At 54.3% G+C, this 20,262-nt stretch overlaps 1 protein-coding gene across 2 annotated transcripts in view; it reads left to right on the top strand.

Moving 5' to 3' along the window:
* Positions 1-14,335, top strand: part of MAU2 (MAU2 sister chromatid cohesion factor) — a 30,591-nt gene extending 16,256 nt beyond the window's left edge. Inside the window, exons 10-19 of one of the 2 annotated variants that reach the window (XM_030305282.1) lie at positions 945-1,048; positions 1,988-2,065; positions 2,361-2,426; positions 4,496-4,582; positions 6,382-6,431; positions 6,629-6,706; positions 6,884-6,995; positions 9,928-10,018; positions 10,894-11,021; positions 11,390-14,335. In XM_030305282.1, coding sequence (XP_030161142.1) covers positions 945-1,048; positions 1,988-2,065; positions 2,361-2,426; positions 4,496-4,582; positions 6,382-6,431; positions 6,629-6,706; positions 6,884-6,995; positions 9,928-10,018; positions 10,894-11,021; positions 11,390-11,464 — 869 coding nt within the window. In that variant the 3' untranslated portion in view covers positions 11,465-14,335. The remainder of the gene's footprint in view (positions 1-944; positions 1,049-1,987; positions 2,066-2,360; positions 2,427-4,495; positions 4,583-6,381; positions 6,432-6,628; positions 6,707-6,883; positions 6,996-9,927; positions 10,019-10,893; positions 11,022-11,389) is intronic. The other variant, XM_030305292.1, reaches the window with a different exon arrangement.
* Positions 14,336-20,262: the final 5,927 nt, after the last annotated feature.

The raw sequence follows: 20,262 nt of genomic DNA on the forward strand, positions 1-20,262 counted from the left end.
TGGGCTTGATCCTTATTCTGTGGCCAGGAGGGGTCTTGTACTATCTCTGTCCTATCCCCCCACTGCTTAAGATGAGTGTGAGGGCTAGTGGGTCCCCATCAGAGCCTGTTAGGAGTCGGCGGCTGCTTTTGTTATCTGTGCTCAGTGTTGTGACTGAGGATCACACTTGGTGAGACTGGGATGGGAGCTTCAATCTCACTGACCAATAGCAGGCCCTCTAGAGGTCTTGGGTTCTGCCTGGATGCTCAACTAATCCATCTCGTGGGACCGAGGGTCCTGTGACTAGTAGAATCTGAGAGCTGCATGTGTCCATGGCTGGCTCAGCACCCCTATTAATCTGTTCATTTGCTTCCTGTGCCCTCATAAGTGCCACTGGGGGAGGAGCCTTCAAGACTGTAGAATCAAAACCCACAAAAATGGCAGTTCTTTCCCTCCAGATGAGTTGGGAAAGGGCTGTGGGTGCTGTCTGGTTCCAGTATGAGGGCAGCCTCTCAAGGAAGCCAATAGCTGGGTTCCCTCACTGCTGCCTGAGGCCTTTTTGCACACTTTCAATCTCCTGGCCTACAACATTTCTAGAACCATTGTGTCCAGAGTGCTCTTGAGCACTCCCCTAGGTCAGAGTAGAGTGAGGATGGAAGACCAGTCTCTTAGGATTTCTTATTCTTAGAACACTCTGATCACTAAAACCTGGCTCTGAGCCTGTCTCCCCACCTGGAGAAGGAGATGAGCCCCCTTGCTCTTAGGGTGCAGTGGGCACCAAGTGAGGTGACAGAGCTGGTGCTGAGCTGGTGCCCAGCAGAGCAGATGGGCTCAGACCTGGGTTGCCACAGGGCCAGTGTGGTGCGAGGTGGAGGGTGTGAAGTCCCCAGGAGGCTCTGTGTCAGTCTCCTGGGGTCTCTTCTCTAGCTGTACCTTGAGTGCTCACCCTCACTTCTCACCCCCAGTGCTTGACTGCAGCCCTATCCTGTCCTCCTTCCAAGTGATCCTGCTCGAGCACATCATCATGTGTAGGCTTGTCACGGGACACAAGGCTACTGCACTGCAGGAGGTAATGCCACCAGAGGCCACGCACACGGGTGGGAAAACTGGGAGTTTGCCACGTCTCAGAAGTCGTCACTTGGGAGAATGTAAATTTGCCCAATGTGTGTCAACAGAATATCCAGGCTTGTTTCACTATAATTTGTTAGTTCATGACCCTGATGGACACAACTAATCAGAGAATATGATACAGAAGTCAAAGGTTCTGGGTACCTGGGTAGCTCAGCTGGTTGAGCCGTCAGACTCTTGATCCCAGCTCAGGGATGTGAGTTCAAGCCGCACACTGGGCTCCGCGCTGGGCATGAAGCCTACTTAGAAAGAGGGGCACCTGGGTTGTGGCTCAGTTAGTTAAGGGTCCGACTTCGGCTCAGGTCACAATCTTGCAGTTTGTGAGTTCGAGCCCTGTGTTGGGCTCTGTGCTGACAGCACAGAGCCTGGAACTTGCTCCAGATTCTGTGTCTCCCTCTCTCTCTGCCCCTCCCCTACTCTCTCCCACTCTCTCTCAGAAATAAACAAGAAAAATTTTAAAAAAGAGAGAGAGAAATCACTAGTCCTTTCTCTAAAAGCAGGCATGCCCAGGGAACACGGGGTCTGAGAATTTGGGGTTCCCTGACGGTGATCCTAACACTCCTCCTGCCCTGATCCATAATCTCTGATGCTCATCTTCCTGAGAGGAAGCAGGTGCCCTGAGTAGGTAAGGGTGCTGTGTGGCTGAGACACATGGCAGAAAGAGGAAGAGGTGGTGGTGATGGACAAGGGTCACCATTCTCGAGGAGGTTGGGCCTGCACTTGGCCCTCACAACAGACACCTTTGCTGGGACTTTGTGCCCAGATTAGAGAAGGTAGGATGTGGGCACACCTGTCGGCTTCGAGGGTCTCCCAAATGCTGCTGGGACACCAGGTCCTGTGTTACAGGCCATGTGACGTTGAGCATGCTCTTTCCCGACAGATCTCCCAGGTCTGCCAGCTGTGTCAGCAGTCCCCCCGGCTCTTCTCCAACCACGCCGCACAGCTGCACACGCTGCTGGTGAGTGCACCAGGCTGCCTGCCCCCAGCCCCATTCCAGTTGGTGATCCCGTGACTGCCGCCCCACACAGCATCCAGAAGATTTCCGGCGGGCTTCTTTCTGACCAGCATCTTAAGTCTGAGTTGACCTAGGTCCTGGGAGGAGGGAATAATTGAGCATGCCATCTTTCTGCCTCTTTGCTGGAATGAAGCTCAGATGTAGCTGGCTCAGTCGTCACTTACCAGGCTCCTGTGGGTTTAGTTGTGCAGCCCTGGGGAAACTGTGGCTTCAGGGCCTCAATGCCTTCTTCTTCCAGGGCCTGTACTGTGTCTCTGTCAACTGCATGGACAATGCAGAAGCCCAGTTCACCACAGCCCTGCGGGTAAGGTGCCGGCCCTCACTCCATGGGGCGGGCGGTGCTTCTCAGTGAGGAGTCGGGTGTGGTCGGTGATGAGGACATCCTCTGCATGAAACCGTGCCCAGTGGGCCACTCTACAGCATGCAGCTTGATGCGGGTCATGACAGTGACGGGCCGGGGCTTTCCGTGGCAGGATCTGTGCTACTCAGATGGATCAGGGCCGGCACTGGCAGCACAGTATGACAGGAGATAACTGTGGGCAAGGAGGCTTCTGGCTAGCCTTGGGTGGGGCTTCCCCAACTAACCTGGAGGGCAGCCACCAGGGAGAGCCCAGAGCCCACTGGTACCGTGGCCTGTGCAGCCTCTTTCACTCCTGATTCCCAGCCTTCCTGATATCCTGCCAGGTTGGTGTTGGCTCCTGTCACAGCTGAAAATGCAGAGTCACTTGTTAGGGTTCAGGGGATCCCTGGAGCCACCCCAACAGCAGTCCCGGGACACAAAGCTGGGTCTGCCCTCACCCTACAGCAGCCTGGTTGCACTGGGAGCAGAGGATACCTCGTGCTGCAGGTCACAAGGGAGCTCCGCTGGGGCGATGTTCTCGCCTCTGACAGGTCCCGCTGTGCCCTGGGAAAAAGCTGGTGCCACGTCCTCCTTCAGAGACAGCCCCCCGCCAACCCCCAGGTCCGGGAGTTGATAGCACAGTGCCAGGCCTCAGTCTGCCTGCCTTATTCCAGGACCAGATAAGCACATCCCCACCTTGGCCTCTATGTCCTCACAGGAAAAGGAGGCTAGCAACACCTTCCTCCCAGGGGACCGAGGAAGCCCCAAGCAGAGATGTTGGGATGTGGGGGTGGCTGTGTGACTCGGGTAAAGTTGCTGGGGGTGCTGCGTGCGCCCTGTCAGATGGGGAGCGCTGCTCTGTCCCTTGTGCCAGTCTCTTTGCTCCTGGGGTTGGGCTCGGCAGCATTGCTGCTCCTCTGAGATGCTCTGTGTGGCTGTGGATGCCGCCACCCCCACTGCTTGTCTTAGCAATGTTTAGGAGCCTCTGGCTGCATGCCAGAGTGTGAGAGTAGATGTGGTGTCCGCTCCCAAGGCCTTCTGGGCCTTTCCATCTATGCCCACTCCTCTGGGCCCTGGTCAGCTTGTACTGCAGTACCAAGACACCGCCACACAGCGCCCTGTGTTGCCTGCAGTTATCCCACGGCCCCATGAAGTTCTCTCCACCTCTCCCTCCCCATCTTACTTCCCACAAGTGGCTGCTGCTGCTTTGATAGTTTGTGCCTCAGGGAGTCCGCGTGGCTCTCCTACAGGCCACGTGGGAAGTGGTGCAGCCAGGATACACGCTCAAACCCCCTGGCCCCAGACACGTGCTCTTCCTGTGGTCCTACAACAAACAAACCAGAGCGTCTTTGCTCATATCAGAAGACCTTCTGGGCCTCCTTGGCACATGCTGGGGTCCTGTGGGTGGGATCTGCATTTCCCAGGCATCCTCAGCCTCTTGCACAGCTGTGCTTTCTCAGCCCCGCTGGGAACCAGGATCTGGGTAACACTCGGGTCGCTCAGATTGATCCCTCTTTTGACCATTTTTATTTCCCAAGAAGAGCTGGGATCAACGGTCATCTACTACCAGCCATCAGCAGCATCTCTGGTCTCTGACAGTCTCAGCTACCTTCCTGGCATGTCCTCCCCAGGACCAGCAAGTGCTTCTGCTGTGTCAGCCCACACTGGAGTCCCAGGGGTCACTGGCTGTAGTGTGGAAGGAGGGGTTGTCCAGGTCTCAGACCTAAGAAACAAGCAGAAAATGGACTAAAGTGCAGTGTGTTCTCAGGGCAGGATCAGGGGTGGCTGGTTTTCCTTTGTTTCCTGAATTTCTTATAATGTGGATGACAGTTTGATAGTGAAAAGAACTAACAGCTATATGCTCCTGGGGTTTAGGAGGCAGGCAAGGGGGGGTAAGCCTGAAATGAAAGGAATAAAGTGATTCTAGATTAGTTGCTGTGGAGCACTTGGGTGGCTCCTGTGCCACTGAGTGGCCCTCGTGTGATGTGGCTTTGCCCAGCCTGGCCCTCTAATGCCTATGTGTCCTGTCCTAGCTCACCAACCACCAGGAGCTGTGGGCCTTCATCGTGACCAATCTGGCGAGTGTGTATATACGGGAAGGAAATAGACACCAAGAGGTAGTAGGTGACATGCTTCATGTTTGGTATCTTTTCAGCTCTTATCCGGGGGTGGTGGGGTTGAGGTTGTCCTGGGCACCAGCAGATCTCAGCAACCCCAGCATTTCCACTCTTCAGCAAGCATCACACTTGTGTCCCCCACAGAGTTGCAAGTGTGGCTGGGGCAGGCCAGGTCTAGGACAGGAACGTTTCCTAGGTAAATAACACTTCTCCGTGTTAAAAATGAGCCAAATTTGAGGTCCCTGAGTGGCTCAGTTGGTTGAGCGTCTGACCTTGGCTCAGGTCATGATCTTACAGTTGGTGGGTTTGAGCCCCGCGTCAGGCTCTGTGCTGATAGCTCAGAGCCTGGAGCCTGCTTTGGACTCTGTGTCTCCTTCTCTGCCCCTCCCCTACACATACTCTGTCTCTCAAAAATGAATAAATGTTAAAAAAAAATTTTTTTTTAAAAAAAATTTTTTTTTTCAACGTTTATTTATTTTTGGGACAGAGAGAGACAGAGCATGAACGGGGGAGGGGCAGAGAGAGAGGGAGACACAGAATCGGAAACAGGCTCCAGGCTCCGAGCCATCAGCCCAGAGCCTGACGCGGGGCTCGAACTCACGGACCGCGAGATCGTGACCTGGCTGAAGTCGGACGCTTAACCGACTGCGCCACCCAGGCGCCCCAAAAAAAAAAAAATTTTTTTTAATGAGCCAAACTTTATTGAACCCCACAGAAGAAAACCAGTTTATTCTACCTGAGCTGTCTGTTCTAGAATGTCAGTGAGGCCTCATGGCTTACTTCCAAGGAGCAATAGCTCAGGCAGGCAGTCCTCTGCACTGTGCTCCGAGGTTATCCTAATGACCCAGCCTCCTGAGGGGTAGGGGATCCCAGGGCTTGTCCTCACAGGAGAGGTGCCCTCACCAGGTTCCCCCTGCAACCCTTAGCCCTGGGATTCCCCCCTCAGCCCTAGGGTCACTGCCTCCCCTCCTAGCTCTGGCATCCTGCCTCCAGAGTATCTCAGATTTAGTTACTTTTCTACCTTCATGGTTTTCATTTTATCTCTTGTTTATAAAAAGTTTAGCTGACCTCCCAGCTTCTGGGTTAGTTTGGATGCTTTGGGCTGCAGGGAGCAGAGAAAGCCCAGACTTCTCACTCCAGCAGTGAGGAAGCAATGGGCAGGGTCATCATAGGGCCAGGAGTGGCCTCCGTGGGTCACACTTGGTGACCCATGGAGGATCTTTGCCCTCTCAGTGTCTGCCTCTTGGAGGTGCTATGGGGACACTGGGAGCAGCTTCAGCCCACTTTGACCCTTGTCCTCTCAGCAGCCAGAGAGGACCTAAGAAGTCAGTCACATGGCTGCCTATCAGAGCCTCCCAGGATCCCTGCATCTCCAGATAAAGCCTACCCCCAACCCACAAGACCCATGTGGGCTGATATTACCACCTCGCTCCTCCACGCAGGGCCCCTCTGACCATACAGAGGCTGAGACTAAGCAGCTGCCCTGACTCCCCCCCCCCCCCCCCCCCCGTCCCCTTCATCTGACACAGGGCAGGTTGAGGGTGTGAGGACCCCAGTCCTTCACACTGGAGGCCATGATTCCTGTCGGGTAGGGGGGTGAGGAAGTAGACAGCTCTGTACAGTCTCCTACAGTGCCCTCATCTGTCCTTGTAGGTCCTGACCCCTCCCCTCACTCAGGCATGGGATTTGGGGTGAAGTTTGGGTTGGGAAGATGCAAGCAGCCCTAGTCAATTTAGTGGATGTTTGAGGCTGAATTTTCTCATGTTTATGCAAGATGATTCTAACTGACATTTCCACCACAGCTGTACAGTTTGTTGGAGAGGATCAATCCGGACCATAGCTTCCCTGTCAGGTAGGAAGGCCCAGTGCTGAGTGCCCATTGACCTATTGTCTTATATTTTCTCTGCTCTTGAAGTGGTGCCAGTGCTGGGGGGGACCCAACTGCCCTGTGTATCTGTACCTCTCTCCCCACCCTCTTCCCACTCCCCTTCGTAAACCTGCTGCACTCACAAAAATCCCACCGAAGTGTCACCTGCTCTCTCCCATCAGCTCACACTGCCTCCGAGCAGCAGCTTTCTATGTGCGAGGGCTCTTCTCCTTCTTCCAGGGACGCTACAATGAGGCCAAGTGAGTACCGGGAGAGGACCGGTTGCCCCACGCCCTTCTGTGTTGCTCCCTGACAGTATGTGCCCAAGGCCCTCTGTCCCTAAGAAAGGTGGGCTCTGCTCAGGGCCTTGGGGCTGCTGCTGCCTTTTCCTACCGATGAGGCATCCCCATGGGGCTTTAGCATCTGTTTTTGCATAGGCGATTTCTTCGAGAAACTCTGAAGATGTCCAACGCAGAGGACCTGAACCGGCTCACAGCCTGCTCCCTGGTGCTTCTGGGCCACATCTTCTATGTGTTGGGGAACCACAGAGTGAGTGTCCGGGGCTGGGCCAAGAGGCTGGGGGCCGGCACGGTGCTTACGGACTACCACCCAGCAGCACTTTGCATCCTGTGCTCCTCCATGATTTTATCTCAGTAACCCGCCCACTCCCCACTGCTCCACAAGGCTCTGTGAAGGAAGGGGCACCTTGGCACCATGGGAAGCAGGGCTGGGGGAGCTTTGGATCCCTGAAAGGTGGGTCTGTGAGACAGATGTGCCCAGTGCCATATGCAGGCAGTGGTTAAGCAGAGGCAGTGGTTAGTCAGAGCCCTATGGGCTGTCCAGAGCTGGCAGGGCTGAGGGCACATTTCCCTTCTGTATGGTAATACCTGGGGGTGGACATCTCAGCCAGATACCTTAGGCTCCATTTTGCCTAGGGCACCCCATGTTTTCATTCTTACCTAGAATGGCCTCCTGGGGACTGGTCCCCAGTGGGATCAGCCAACTCTAAGTGTCTGAGTCAGATGGAGTATCTGGGGTGTACATCGTCACTTCCTCTTACCTGTAGACCTCATGAGGCGATTAGTTTTTTTAAGATAGTATTTGTTCATGTCATCTAACGTGACCTGTTCGTGATAGAAAGTCTGAGAAGCAAAGAAGGAAGTGATTGCATGTCTTCTGTGTTCTAGCTGTTTCCAGCTGCCTCTGCCTACGCATATGTTTTGTTTTTTAGGCTGTTTCATAATTTAATATCTTGTCTTTTTCTGTACCATTGGGTGGGAGTTTTCTTCGCGGCCACAAGAATTTTGAAGCAGCATCTGCTTCGTAGTTTAGTTAGCCTCACTTTAGCTAACACAGGGTATGTGTCTTGGCCCATAGGGGTTCCTCTGATCAAACCCTAGAGCTCCCTAAGAATGAGCATTTTTTTTTTTTTTTTTTTTTTTTTAAGAATGAGCATTTTTAACAACCTTGGCCCATCCCACTCCCCACAATCGTATGACAAGCACTTGCTGTGGCCCTGCATCTCAGGTCCTGGTGGCCATGGCCTGAACACTGGGGACGTCACCACCTCCAAAGGAAGAGGACAAGCTTTGGGTTCTCCCTTCAGAGTGCAACTCTGCTCCATCTTGAATACCCTGTCCGCCTATTCCTCAGCCTCTGAGCACACGGAACAGTGGCTTGGTGTGTGTTTAGGGGCCACGTGGGGAACAAGTTCAACATGAGGCACTGCTGAGTGTGGGCTGCCCACCTCATGTCTCAGTGTGGTGATTACCCCGGTGTGTGATTACCCCGTTTTCCAGATGGGGAGATTAAGGTCACACAGTCCCAAACTGCAGACCCAGGCTTAGAACCAGACCTCACTGGCTCTCATTTGTCTTGAAGTCTCCAGAAGCCACCTTGAATGGGGCAGGGTAAGCAAAGCAGCTTTTCACCTGCAGCTCTGGTTCATGTTTGGGGCAATCCTGGGGCATCTTATAGAACTTTTTTAGGAGCCTCCGCTGCTCCCTGTGTGTCTGGGCCTATGTGGAGTGACATGGGACCCCCCAAGGACCCTTAGACCCAAGCCTGGCTTCAAGTGGTTCCAGGTCTGAAGGAGACACACCCAGACACAGCCAACTCTACCTGGGCCTGCCAGCTTAGAGTGTCCACAAGCATCATGAGTTCGTGAGCAGCTTCACACAGAGTACCTGTCAGAATCACACATTTTCATACCAGATTCTGTGGGGCCACAAGCTGACATGGGGGAGCTTGCCCAGGAGAGCCAACGGGTACTCTCCTTCTGGCAGCTTCCAAACAGAGGCCCAACCCCAGGCCTAAAGGAATACGGTAGTTTTTTTGTCTTCTGTTGTGCATTCTGAGGTCTTAGAAGGACTTCATTCAGTTTTGAAAAGCTTTGAGACCCACCTGAACTTCATCTTTGAGGTACCAACCATGGGACAGTGTGAAGTCATTGGGCTTTTGTGTCTGTAAGGAGGCGTGTCTCACCCGATCATGTCTGTGCTGAAGCTAGGCTTCAGGAGTTGCTTTTGATGATTTGTAGGTCTCTTGGCTATATGGCAACTGTCTGTCAGCAGCTGTTAGGTAGGGAGTTCTCCCATGTCACCTTGAATCCAGCATTCAGGCCAGCAGAGCTTGTGGTCCCTAGGCTGAGGGGGGTCAGAGCAGTGGTACCAGTCATCCTGGGGTCAGGTATGGGTGTTTATGGCCCCCTGTCCACTCTCAGCACATGCTGGGCATTGAGGGGGGCGGGGGTGGTGTTGTACAGCCACTCAGTCAGAGTTGGAGAGTTAACATACCCTGGTGTCCCACAGCCCCGCGTGTCAGGTAGCCTCCCACAAGAGTGGACTTGTATGTAGCAGAGAAACCTCCCTTCCTCCTTTATCCTTTCGGTCCTCATCACTCCCGCCAGAGCAGACTGCTTCCTCCTCCCATGCCCTGGGACCTCTGAATGTGCATTTCTAGTCGGCTCCTGATCTGGGTCCAGAGCTGACTGCTGTCAGTGCCTTTTGTTCTAGTGAGAAAGACAAAAGCATGTAGATTTGTCCATAGTCAACAGTGCCCCAGTGAGGAAGTAGATGCAGAGTTGAAGAGTGAGGGCAGTTTATTTTTTCCTGAGGTGTTGAAGAGTACTTCATTCTCGGTTAGTTGAGTGTCCAACTCTTGATTGTGACTCAGGTCGTGATCCCAGGGTTGTGGGATTGAGCCCTGCCTTGGACTATGCGCTGAGCATGGCACCTGCTTGAGATTGCCCCTCTGCCCTTCTTCCCTTTCTCTCTCTCTCTGAAAAAAAAAAAAAAAGAAGAAGAAGAAGAAGAGTACTTCAGAGGTCACTTGAAATGGGCCCTGAAGTAGGAGTAGGAGCTTACTTGCCAGTCAGCAGGAAGAGGGCACAGCCTGGGCTGGGGGTGATGGGTGGGTCCTAGGCTGTCCTTGCTGCCGGCCCCAGCCCCCACTCCCTTCCCTGGTTGCTCTTGATCAACAGGAGAGTAACAACATGGTGGTGCCTGCCATGCAGCTGGCTAGCAAGATCCCAGACATGTCCGTGCAGCTGTGGTCATCAGCCCTGCTGAGAGGTGAGTACAACAGCCAGCCCTTCCCAGAGATCAGGGCCACTGGGGAGAGCCCAAGCCTAGAAGATACCGGGTAAGCCCTGTTTAGCTTCTGCTTAGACTGGGTCTCTACAGGGCACAGCCCCAATTCCAGCATATACTCAGGCTCCACAGGAGATCCTGTTTGGGGGCAGCAGGCACTGGGCTCAACACAGGATCGGTTCAGTCTCTCCATAAAGCCGTTTCTTGGAGTCTGGGTGAAGAATCGGGCTGTAAGCCCTACCCCTCATTCTTGGTTTCCTTTCCCCTGAATGGCTGTGTCAGTCGTCCGTCAGGCAGTACTGGCCAGGGTGCTCTGGGTGCCCAGTGGGCTCTCAGCAGCCATCAGCGTTGTTACTGCTGCTCCCCTGTTTACAGATTGTGCTATTAAAGTCCAGAGACTCACCCAGGGCCCCCTGGAAGAGACAGAGGACGAGCTGCTCCTGTCTGCAGTGGGCTCTGTGGGCCTATTCAGTCCTCCTGCCTCAGAAGTGGGTGTTGGGTTCCCTGCTCTAGTGAGTTCCTGTGTGCCTAAGGGTTGGCCACGCCCTCCCCGGGAGGCCCAATATCCACAGGGAGCCCTAAGAGCTTTCACTGCCCAACCAGCCCTTGTGTCTGTCCATGTGGGCCACGCTGCTCACCCACCTCCAAGAACATGACTCAGGAACTCAGAAGGGCATGTGTGAAGACTGTTGGCAGGTGGGCTTGCGGATCCTGAGACAGGGCTCAGGGCAGGTGACCTGCCAGGTACATAGGAACCTACTGGTTCGACCTTAGGGCTCTACCCACACCCAAAGGGAGGACATGGGGGTGGTGACAGGGCAAGATGAATCTACCCTGTGTGTGTGTCCCACTCTTAGACCTGAACAAGGCCTGTGGGAATGCCATAGACGCCCATGAAGCAGCCCAGATGCATCAGAACTTCTCGCAGCAGCTGCTCCAGGACCACATTGAGGCCTGCAGTCTCCCTGAACACAACCTCATCACGGTATAGGCACTGGGTTTGGGGAGGCAAGATGGGGGTGCTGGTTGGCTCCTCGGGTCCTACTTACCCGGCCTGAAGCACCCAGGGGGCTTGTTCCCTGAGGAGGGACGTACACGCTTGGCTGCCATCTCCTTGCACGTCTCCCAATAATCCCTAACTCAGCCTCACCTCAGGAGCCCCCTCAGATCGGAAAGACAGCACCAGTCACCCAAGTGGGTGATGTAGGGTGCTTCCCAGGGGCTCCGCTGACTCACGTGTGGAGGACAGAGGGCCCTGGCTGGGCGGCCAGCCCAAAGAGGGCAGCAGTCCAGGGCAGACACGCAGCCCGTTACACCCCTGCTCCTCGCCCGTGTGTTCTCTCCTCTCTGCAGTGGACGGATGGCCCACCTCCCGTGCAGTTCCAAGCTCAGAATGGACCCAATACGAGCCTGGCCAGCCTCCTGTGAGGCTCCTGAAGGGAGCCACCCAGCTTCTCGGGGACTCTGTGGGGTCCAGTGTGTCCCCTACTTCCTTCCAGATGGCACTTGAGCTTTCCTTGGAGGTGTGCTGGAGTGTGTGTCCCCAGGCTTCCTTCCTGACTGTCTCCAGAGCTTCCAAGTCCCTATGGAGTGTGCGGTGCTGATTCCGCCCTCCCAGGAAGGGCTGGCCAGCCATTCCCACCGTGTAACAAGACCCCCAGTGCTGAGGCTTGCAGGTGGGATATTGGAGCCAACTTTCCAGAGCCATCTTTTAAAGTGGACTTGAATTGCCAGTTCTGCTTCCACGTCTGAGTCACGCCTTTAAGGGAACGTGTCTGGGCAGGGGACTGGGGTGCCAGTTGCCAGGGTGGGTGGTACCACTGGTGCATTGCCACATGACTTCCATCGCCTGGGCCTCCGTGCCTGGCTGGAGTGTTTCCTCTGCTCACAGCAACTTCCAGAGCCCAGAGGCAAAACGCCAGTTTCTGCCCCAAAATTGGAGGGAAGAAGTAATGGCATGTGTCAGGGACAAAAATGCACATCCCACCATGACACTTTTCCCAGCTTGCCTTTCTGTCCAGTGTCCTCTCCGCCCCCATCTGACAGCCAGGGCCTCTGATCGGGAACCCTGGGGGACCCAGGAGCTCGGCTTCCAAACATCTGTACCTTGACTGGATTCAGTGTCCAGCCATGGAGGAGCACATTCTTGTAGACACGGGTGTGCATGTGTGTGTGTGTGTGTGTGCGCGTGTGTGGTGATTCACAGAGCTGGAGCTGGGGGCTGAGACTCTTAGTGTGTGCATCAGCTACCTTCCCCCGTCAGCATCCATGCTGCTGGGCAGGAGCAGAGGAGAAGGGAGGGGACCCTCCTTAGCCCACCTCAGGGTGCCCGAAGGAAGAAGGGCCTTGCTTCCTGGCAGCTCTGTGGTGTCCGCAGACGCCTGGAGCTCAGGTGGCGAGCAGACAGCGGTTCCCCTGGTCCCTCGCCCTGCTCTCAGGAGGGAGGATGAGGTGACCTGCCTGCCTTGGGTCTTGGGACAGCACTGAAACCTCTTCCTGAGCTGGACCCCAGGAGGCTCTGCCAGGCTCAGACAACCGTGCTCAGTTCTGTGCTCCTCTTGGATAGTCGAGGAGGTACCCCAGCGGTGATGGTGGCATTGGGGGCAGTCGAGGTAGCCACCTCCTCCAGCTTCCGGTGCCTGGAAGCGGTGCCTCGAAGCGTCTCCCCAGAGGAATGGTGAGTGGTCTTGCTAGTCAGGGTGGCTTGTTAGTTTGCATCTTGTTACCCTTGCACTGTGAGGGCTGCTTCTCGAAGCCTCAGTGTCTGACAGAAGGAACACTGGGATCACTCAGGTCAGCTGCTCAGGCCCTGAGGCCTGGGTGTGCCTTAGCCACAAGCAGGGCTGTCAGCAGACCTCCCTGCGCTGGGCCACTGCCCTTACCAGGCCAGCATCAGGCCCTTGCTGCCCACGTGGGAAGCCAGTGACAGGCATGCAAAGTGAACTGCTGATTGGAGGCATGGGCTGGCCGGGACTTGTCCTATAAGGACCCACCATCTCTGTGGCATCCTGGATCACTCAGGAGAGCCTAGCACTGTCCCATGCTGCTCAGGGCCCCCTTTTTGGCTGACCCTCCCGGGCCCATGAGGCCTACAAAAGAGGGTATGACATGTGGCCACAAGTTGTCCTGTCCTGTCTTCCTCCCCCCTCAAGGGTACCCTCTAGGCCCTCCCCTCCACCCAAGGGACAGAGCCCCCTCTTACCGTAATGAGCTGCCCCCGTTGGCCTGGACCCCGCACTGTATGACCTCTCCAGACCCTCATTACTTCTTCAATCACACTGTACATGTTTGTCTCTTCATATTTATTTAAGCCTTTCTTTGCTTCTAGGGCATTTTTTTATGTAGAGCAGTTGAAATAAGAACCTCAAAACTTAACATCTGTTCTGATGTTAAAGTATGTTTAATGACCACCCTGTTATCTATGTTCATGTAAAGTTAAGGATAAGTTTTTATGTTTACAGCTAAGAATTCAGTACTCCGTGTTTAATATTCCACTCTAGCTTTATGGAAGCCAGACTGCGTGTACATGCATTTATGCGCGTGCAAGCTTTGAACTTTCCCTTTGCTGTAGCATCTTTTGGTTACATAAAGCTGTCATAGTACTTTCTTGTGAATCCGAATTGAGTGCCTCTCAGTTTTTCACTCAATCATAAGAATTTAAGACAGGCAGCAAGTGATCACCCAGGGAGACCTTACACACTCATAGCTAAGTATTCAGAAAAAATAGATAAGTGAAAAGTCCCAAGCCTTTCCGTGCACAGCGGTGCAAGGGAGGGAGCAGCAGAAAGATTCCTGTTGGCAGGTAAATTACTGAAAGCTGGCCAGACTCTTGTGTGCCCCTTCCACTCCCTCCTGTGGTCCTCAGGGTCTGGGGGCTGGTCCAGGAGATGCTGGGTTCCGGGTACACACGCTGCTGCCTCCCCACTGCTGGGTCTTTGCAGTCACCCATGGGTGAAGCGAGGGTCCTCTCCCTGGGGTAAGAGCTCCACCCCACTTATTGGGAACACTGGCAAGGAAATCAGATAAGGGCTGCCTGGTGCAGTGGGTCGCATTTGTTGATTGCATTGTCTCTGTTCTGTTAAGGGTTTTTAAGAAGTATGTTTGGCATAATGTCTTTTAATGGGTTTGTAATATCTTCTGGTTTTAGCAGCCTGTAACTTCAGCTGGTGCTTTTAATCAGGAAAAAAGTTTTTGTAAATACAAAACATTGTTTAAAAGACGTAACCATAGAACATAGCTTCCCGTTTTTGGATTTCTTTTCCTGTATATTCAAAGTAAAATAATTTGCAGGAGCCATCACTTGCTTTATCTTTGTCGTGTTATCTGTCCCTTGTGTGCACTACTCCAGAGATGGGCTCTCACCCTCTGGCCGGGCTAGCAGGGCCACTAGACGAGTGGGCGTCGGGGAGTTCTGCTAACCAACAGGTGTGAGGATGCAAAGCCCCATCCCCTGGACTGGAGGACCTAGTGGAAACCTGAGTCTTCTCTTCTACTGATGATGTTCCTCCAGAACACCCCACCTGGAGGAGAGGGGACCCCATAGACATCAAACATTTGGTCCACAGCGCTGCCTGTGCCTCCCTGGCTCTTACCACAGACGCACTTGCTTATTCACCTAGTGTCCTATTTCCTGTGTTCTTAGAAAACACAGGGTTTGGGATTGTTCTTTGTTTTTCAATTTTTCTTCTCTTTTTTGACATGAAAGTCACATAAAATTAGCCATTTAATGTGTACAATTCAATGGCACTAAGTACATTCACGGTGTTGTACAACCAACACTTGTCTAGTTCAAGAACGTTTTTATCCCCTCAAAAGGAAATACTGTCCCCATTAACTCTCAATCCCATTCCCCCTCCCCCAACCCCTGGCAGCCACTAATCTGCTTTCTGTCTCTGGATTTGCCTGTTCTGGACATTTCATATAAATGGGATCATACACGTGGCCTTTTGTGTCTGGCTTCTTCCACCCAACGTATCTTCAAGGATCGTCCACATTGTAGCATGAACCAGAATTTCATTCCTTAAAGCTGAATAATATTCCACTGTATGGATGGACCGGTTTGTTTATCCATTCGTCCGTCGATAGGTGTTTGGGTTGCTTCTTCCTTGTGGCTCTTGAGGAGTGCTGCTGTTGTGGATGTCCCCTACACATTTTTGTTTCAACATGTGTTTTTGATTTTCTTGGGTCGTGTCTTGTTATTAACATGCAGGGATGGTGCCTGGCTGCCACCCACACTGTGTCAAGGCCCTCGTGTTGGTCTCATCACTATGCCCCACAGTAACACCAAGGTGGTCTCAACTGCTCGCTCCTAGGAGCATGTCTGAGCTTTCTTTTGGGCCATGGTCCCAAGGCAGGACCACGGGCCACTAGGTGTGTCAGTGACTCCACACAGCCCTGCCAGGAAGAACTCCCCACTGCAGCACGGTGGCCCCACCACCCCCATTGTTGACGCCTGCCCCCCCTCTGCTCCATCCCCAACAACCCAGCCATAAATGGCTTTGTCACTTGGGGTGGACTCTGCCTGCCCTATCGTTGGCTTGGACGTCGTTTTTTTCCACCTTGAGCCTCCCAGCCTCTCTGCAGGAATCACAACCTGAGCCCACCCAACCAGAGCACAGCCACAAATCCACCAGGTGACAAAACTACCCGCCAGCAGACACGTGGCCACCAGCTGGGAGTGAATCACATGCGACTAGCAAGCCGGTCCCGAGATGGCCACTGTTTCACGGGAAGTAGGCTCATCTGGGGGCTGCAGCACAACGCCCTGGTTGAATAAACCACTTCCCAGAGAATTTTCCCCAAATTGCCAGATAATGATGAACAAAGAATGGCTGCTGGAGTCCTAGATTTGGGGGGAACCTCTCAGGTAAAGCCAGGCGGGCTCCCGTCAGCAAAACTGGTCAGCACAAACGGACACGGTATGGAGAAGCTCTGCGGGGGTGAAGGACACACTTGGGACGTGGATGACCGACACACCCAGGAAGTGGTCACGGGAGGAGGGGGAGGACGGGAGTGGGCCTCACAGAGGCCAGCAGATGGCGAGGGCAGCTGGCCCAAGCACTGAGTGGCCAGGGTAGGGGGTCACTAGTTGTCCTTCCACACACACCCCGGTCCTCAGACATCCTGCCTGTCACTCCACCCATTTCTGGCCATCTCCACTGCCCGTCCCCAAGTCACAGTCACATCTCCCACCTGGATATTGTCCAGCCTCCTCCCTGAATGATCCTGGAACATTCTGCACTTGCTCCCACCTGTCCCCATGCCAGGGGCACTCTCCCTGCGGCTGCTCCGCTCAGCAGTCCGGCATCAGCCAGGAATGTCCCAGTTCGGGCCCGGCACATGTCATCAAGTCCACAGGACAGCCCCAGAGGAAGAGCACAGGCAGGACTGGCAGGTGCCACTGTGGACACCTGCCTACGTTGTCTGTGGGTGTCAGCATGCTCCGTCCCTGTGCCTGGGTCGCCCCCACCCCCCAGAAATGCCAACAGGACCCTACTATACGGCAGGGGGTTATGAACTTCACACCCCCAGGCCAATGCGCACTGGGGGTTCTGGGAATTGAAACGTTCACGGTGTATGTTGGCTTCCCCCTTTGACCTAGCTGAGTGTGTCAGGTTGACGTTCCCCCACAAAGAAGGCTCTTCAAGGAGAGGCAGGCAGCCCTGCGTCTATGGTCCCGTCTGTCCAGCATCTGACATGGCTTCCTTGATTTGAACGATGTTGGTAAACCCCAGTCAGCTCAAAGTTGTCAACTGGATACAAGAGGCCAAAGTGCTACTGGGGTCAGAGGAGGGTGGGCTGTCCACTCCACCTGGGTCAAGGGACGGGCTGGGAGGGCGAGGGAGCTCCACTCCCTCACCCCCCATCCCCTCTAAGTGCTGCTTCCAGGCCCCAGAGGGCCAGGGGAAGGGGAGGAGGAGCATTGCCGAAGAGTTTAAAAGCTTATTTCACCCCAAAGTCATGCTCACGAAGTGAGCCTACAACGCAATTGGACGGGAAAATTCCATGTTATTTTGACTTCCTTACTACCTTTGATATTTTGGGTACTTTTTTCAAGGATCAGAAAAGAGTTCAAAAGACTATTGTAGCGTTGCTGTGTGAGAAATACAAGACTCCCAGTACATTAACAGCTGCTACAACGAACGTCATTTTTTTAAAATCACAGTGTTCTTACGCTAGATTAGGAGTTTGTGAGCGAGAGAGCACCGTCTGCCCCATCCCCGTCTCAGAGACGCTGAAAAGCTCTCCGAAACACAGCTCTCTAGAGACGGGCCACTTCGTCAGCATGTGTTTGTTTTGCTTTGAGTGTCCTTCCTGACCACGAATCCGTATACGTAGCGTCTGTGCCACATGGAATCCAAGCTCCGTGTGCATCCATGGAATCAGGCAGACTCGGTCCAGAGCGAGTGTGTGGTCCCGAACATGTTCTGCTGCCGTAGAGCTCTGCTCGCACATGCTCCCCTAAAGGGTTAAGTACAAACTGCTCAGAAGTATCACTTTGAACCGGAAGTGTATCTCCCACTCTGTCTTCATCTGCATGTGTCACCAGTTGCTGTGGGCAGCTCGGGCTGCTCCATCCTCTGCCACCAGGGGGCATGGCGGCCTGAGCAGTGTTCCCACCTGGTAGGGCCGACTGGAGTCCGGCTGCAGCTGGGAAGGATGGGCTGGAGGTTACCAGTCCCCGGCGAGGCCAGGCCTTGTCCTCGATTGCGGGGATGTGGAATAGCCTCCCCCACAGGGGCTCTCAGTTCCTCTCCTGTATCCTGTGGGATCGGGGATGCTGACCCCCAGGGTTCTCCAGGTATTAGGGCTACACCATTCCCTCATTTACTTGCCAAACATTTATTTGGTATCTACTCGCTGCTGGGTGCTGGGGCCACAGCAGGAGCCATATCAGGCAAAGTCCCTGTCCTCAGGGAGTGGCCATTCTGCCAGGAGTCTGACAATGGGCCTCAAGTAGGAGTGAGCCCCGTCCCACTTGAGAGAGGAGAGCAGCACCCTGTAGGATGGTAAACCAGGGGACAGGTGGGAGGCACAGTGACGGGACAGAGGGGAGACCTCCCTCAACCAGCCAGTCAGAGCCGGCCGACGTTTCAACTTCTGCGACGCAGACACCAGGACTGTCTTGGAGAGGGCGTGGACCGGCCCTCCTGCCCGGCTACTCAGAAGAGGGTACTGGGTGGGCACTGGGGCTGCCAGCCCTCCTATGGCACTCTGAAGAGCAGGAGCTGCCACCCACAGTACCCTGAGTACAGCTGACGCTGGGCCATCTCCAGGAGGACACTGATGGATGGAGAAAGCGGCCGAGCCCCCATTTCCAGAAGAAAGATCAAGTCCCTGGGTCCCCTCAGGTCCTTCTCCCCCCCACCACACTCACGCCTATCTCCCAGAAACAAGCGGGGGGTGGGGATGACGCAGACGGGGCCAAATGTGCACGGGGGGGTGGTCGGATAGTGACAATAACAAAGATGGGGTCGCTGACCCTCCCCCCCGCTGGTATAACGCGGACGCCAACAGCAGGTGACGGGGGTCAGGGCATTTCGGACATCACCACAAACCAACCAGAGCAGATGCCTCAGTGCCAAGTTCCTTATCCAAGTGCTCCTAACACCCAGCCCAGCAGCTACCACACTGTTTCCTGAGCTGCCCCCTCCCAAGGGAAAGGGAATTCATCTCTTGAAGAAGTTCTTCCTGCCTCCAGAACATTCCTCTGCCTTCTGGTGCCAACAGAAGGAAGTCCCAGCTGGGCCACACCCAAATCCCTCATTCACAGGATCTGTTTCTCCCTCTCGGCATCTAGTTCTCCTCGGACCCCAAACCTTAAGGAGATTATTTTCCAGGGATTATTTACCCCTCCCCGACCATGTCCTGAAATGGTCACGGGCCACACTTGTGGTTGGCCTGGTTACAGGACACCCACACCTTACCTTGGTGATCACAGCCAGTGAGGACAGTGGGTGAGCGCTGAACACACTCCCGTTCCGTCTCTTAACTCTCGCGAAAAAGGCCAGAACCTAGATCCATCGGAGACACGGGAGACAACACGATACGCGTTTGTGATGCAGGGAACACCAGAGGCATTCCGATGAATGCTATGTGGCCATTTAACAAGAGTCGGGGGACCCAAAAGAATCAGCAAGTCAGGTTCACAGCTTGGGGCCAACGTGGATTTTTGAAGCTCGTTCATCCCTCTCTCCCAAGGCACGCCAGATTCTCACCTTTATATCTGACCAGCTCCCCCAAAGGCACCAGGCTGTGGGGTCACGTGGCGTGGACTACGCGAACCCGGACTGACTCCTAGCGGTGGCCTGGCACATGGCAGATTTCTGCCATTCTCAGATTTAATTTTTTTTTTTCAACGTTTATTTATTTTTGGGACAGAGAGAGACAGAGCATGAACGGGCGAGGGGCAGAGAGAGAGGGAGACACAGAATCTGAAACAGGCTCCAGGCTCTGAGCCATCAGCACAGAGCCCGACGCGGGGCTCGAACTCACGGACCGCGAGATCGTGACCTGGCTGAAGTCGGACGCTTAACCGACTGCGCCACCCAGGCGCCCCCATTCTCAGATTTATACTAAAGGACTGTCCATCACTGATCTGCCATTCAAATCTGACTGGGCGTCATATGTTTTCATTTGTTAGGTCTGGCCACCCTGGAGGCTCAATAAGATCTTTGAATAAAGGGAGTGTAGGCCTGAAACCAGAGAGCTGGAAGATTACGGAATCCAAATAACGAGAATTTTACCGGTGGGAAACAGAGCTCACGGTGCCTTGCAGGATGGTTCCTTCTTCCCATCAGAGTAAAAGCTCACCTCCTCCCAGCCTCTCCCACCTCATCCCTGCGCACAGGCTTGCCGGCCACTCTCTGTCCCGTACTTGGTGCCACCTCAGGACGGTGGCACCTACTATTCCCCTCTGCCCAGAAGGCTCGTTTCCCGGGTCTCCGCTCAAATCCACCTGCTTGCAAGCCCATGGCTCCTGCCTTGGCCAGTCACTGTGTCACACCCTTGACTACTTTTCATCCTCATCATCGGTAGTTGAAATTACCTCGCTCGCTTCTCTGTCAGTCTGTCCCTTCCCACTCGACTCACTCACCACCGCATCCAGACAGGTGATCACAGGCCTCTGAGTAGCGATGGGTGACAACTCCAATGGGGAACCTGGGCCTTATACTGAAGCTCCTACCCCAACCCCATCTCTCCCTATGCTCCTAGCTCCTGGCTCT

The sequence above is a fragment of the Lynx canadensis genome, chromosome A2, assembly GCF_007474595.2.
Source record: "Lynx canadensis isolate LIC74 chromosome A2, mLynCan4.pri.v2, whole genome shotgun sequence".
In the NCBI taxonomy this organism is placed as follows: domain Eukaryota; kingdom Metazoa; phylum Chordata; class Mammalia; order Carnivora; family Felidae; genus Lynx; species Lynx canadensis.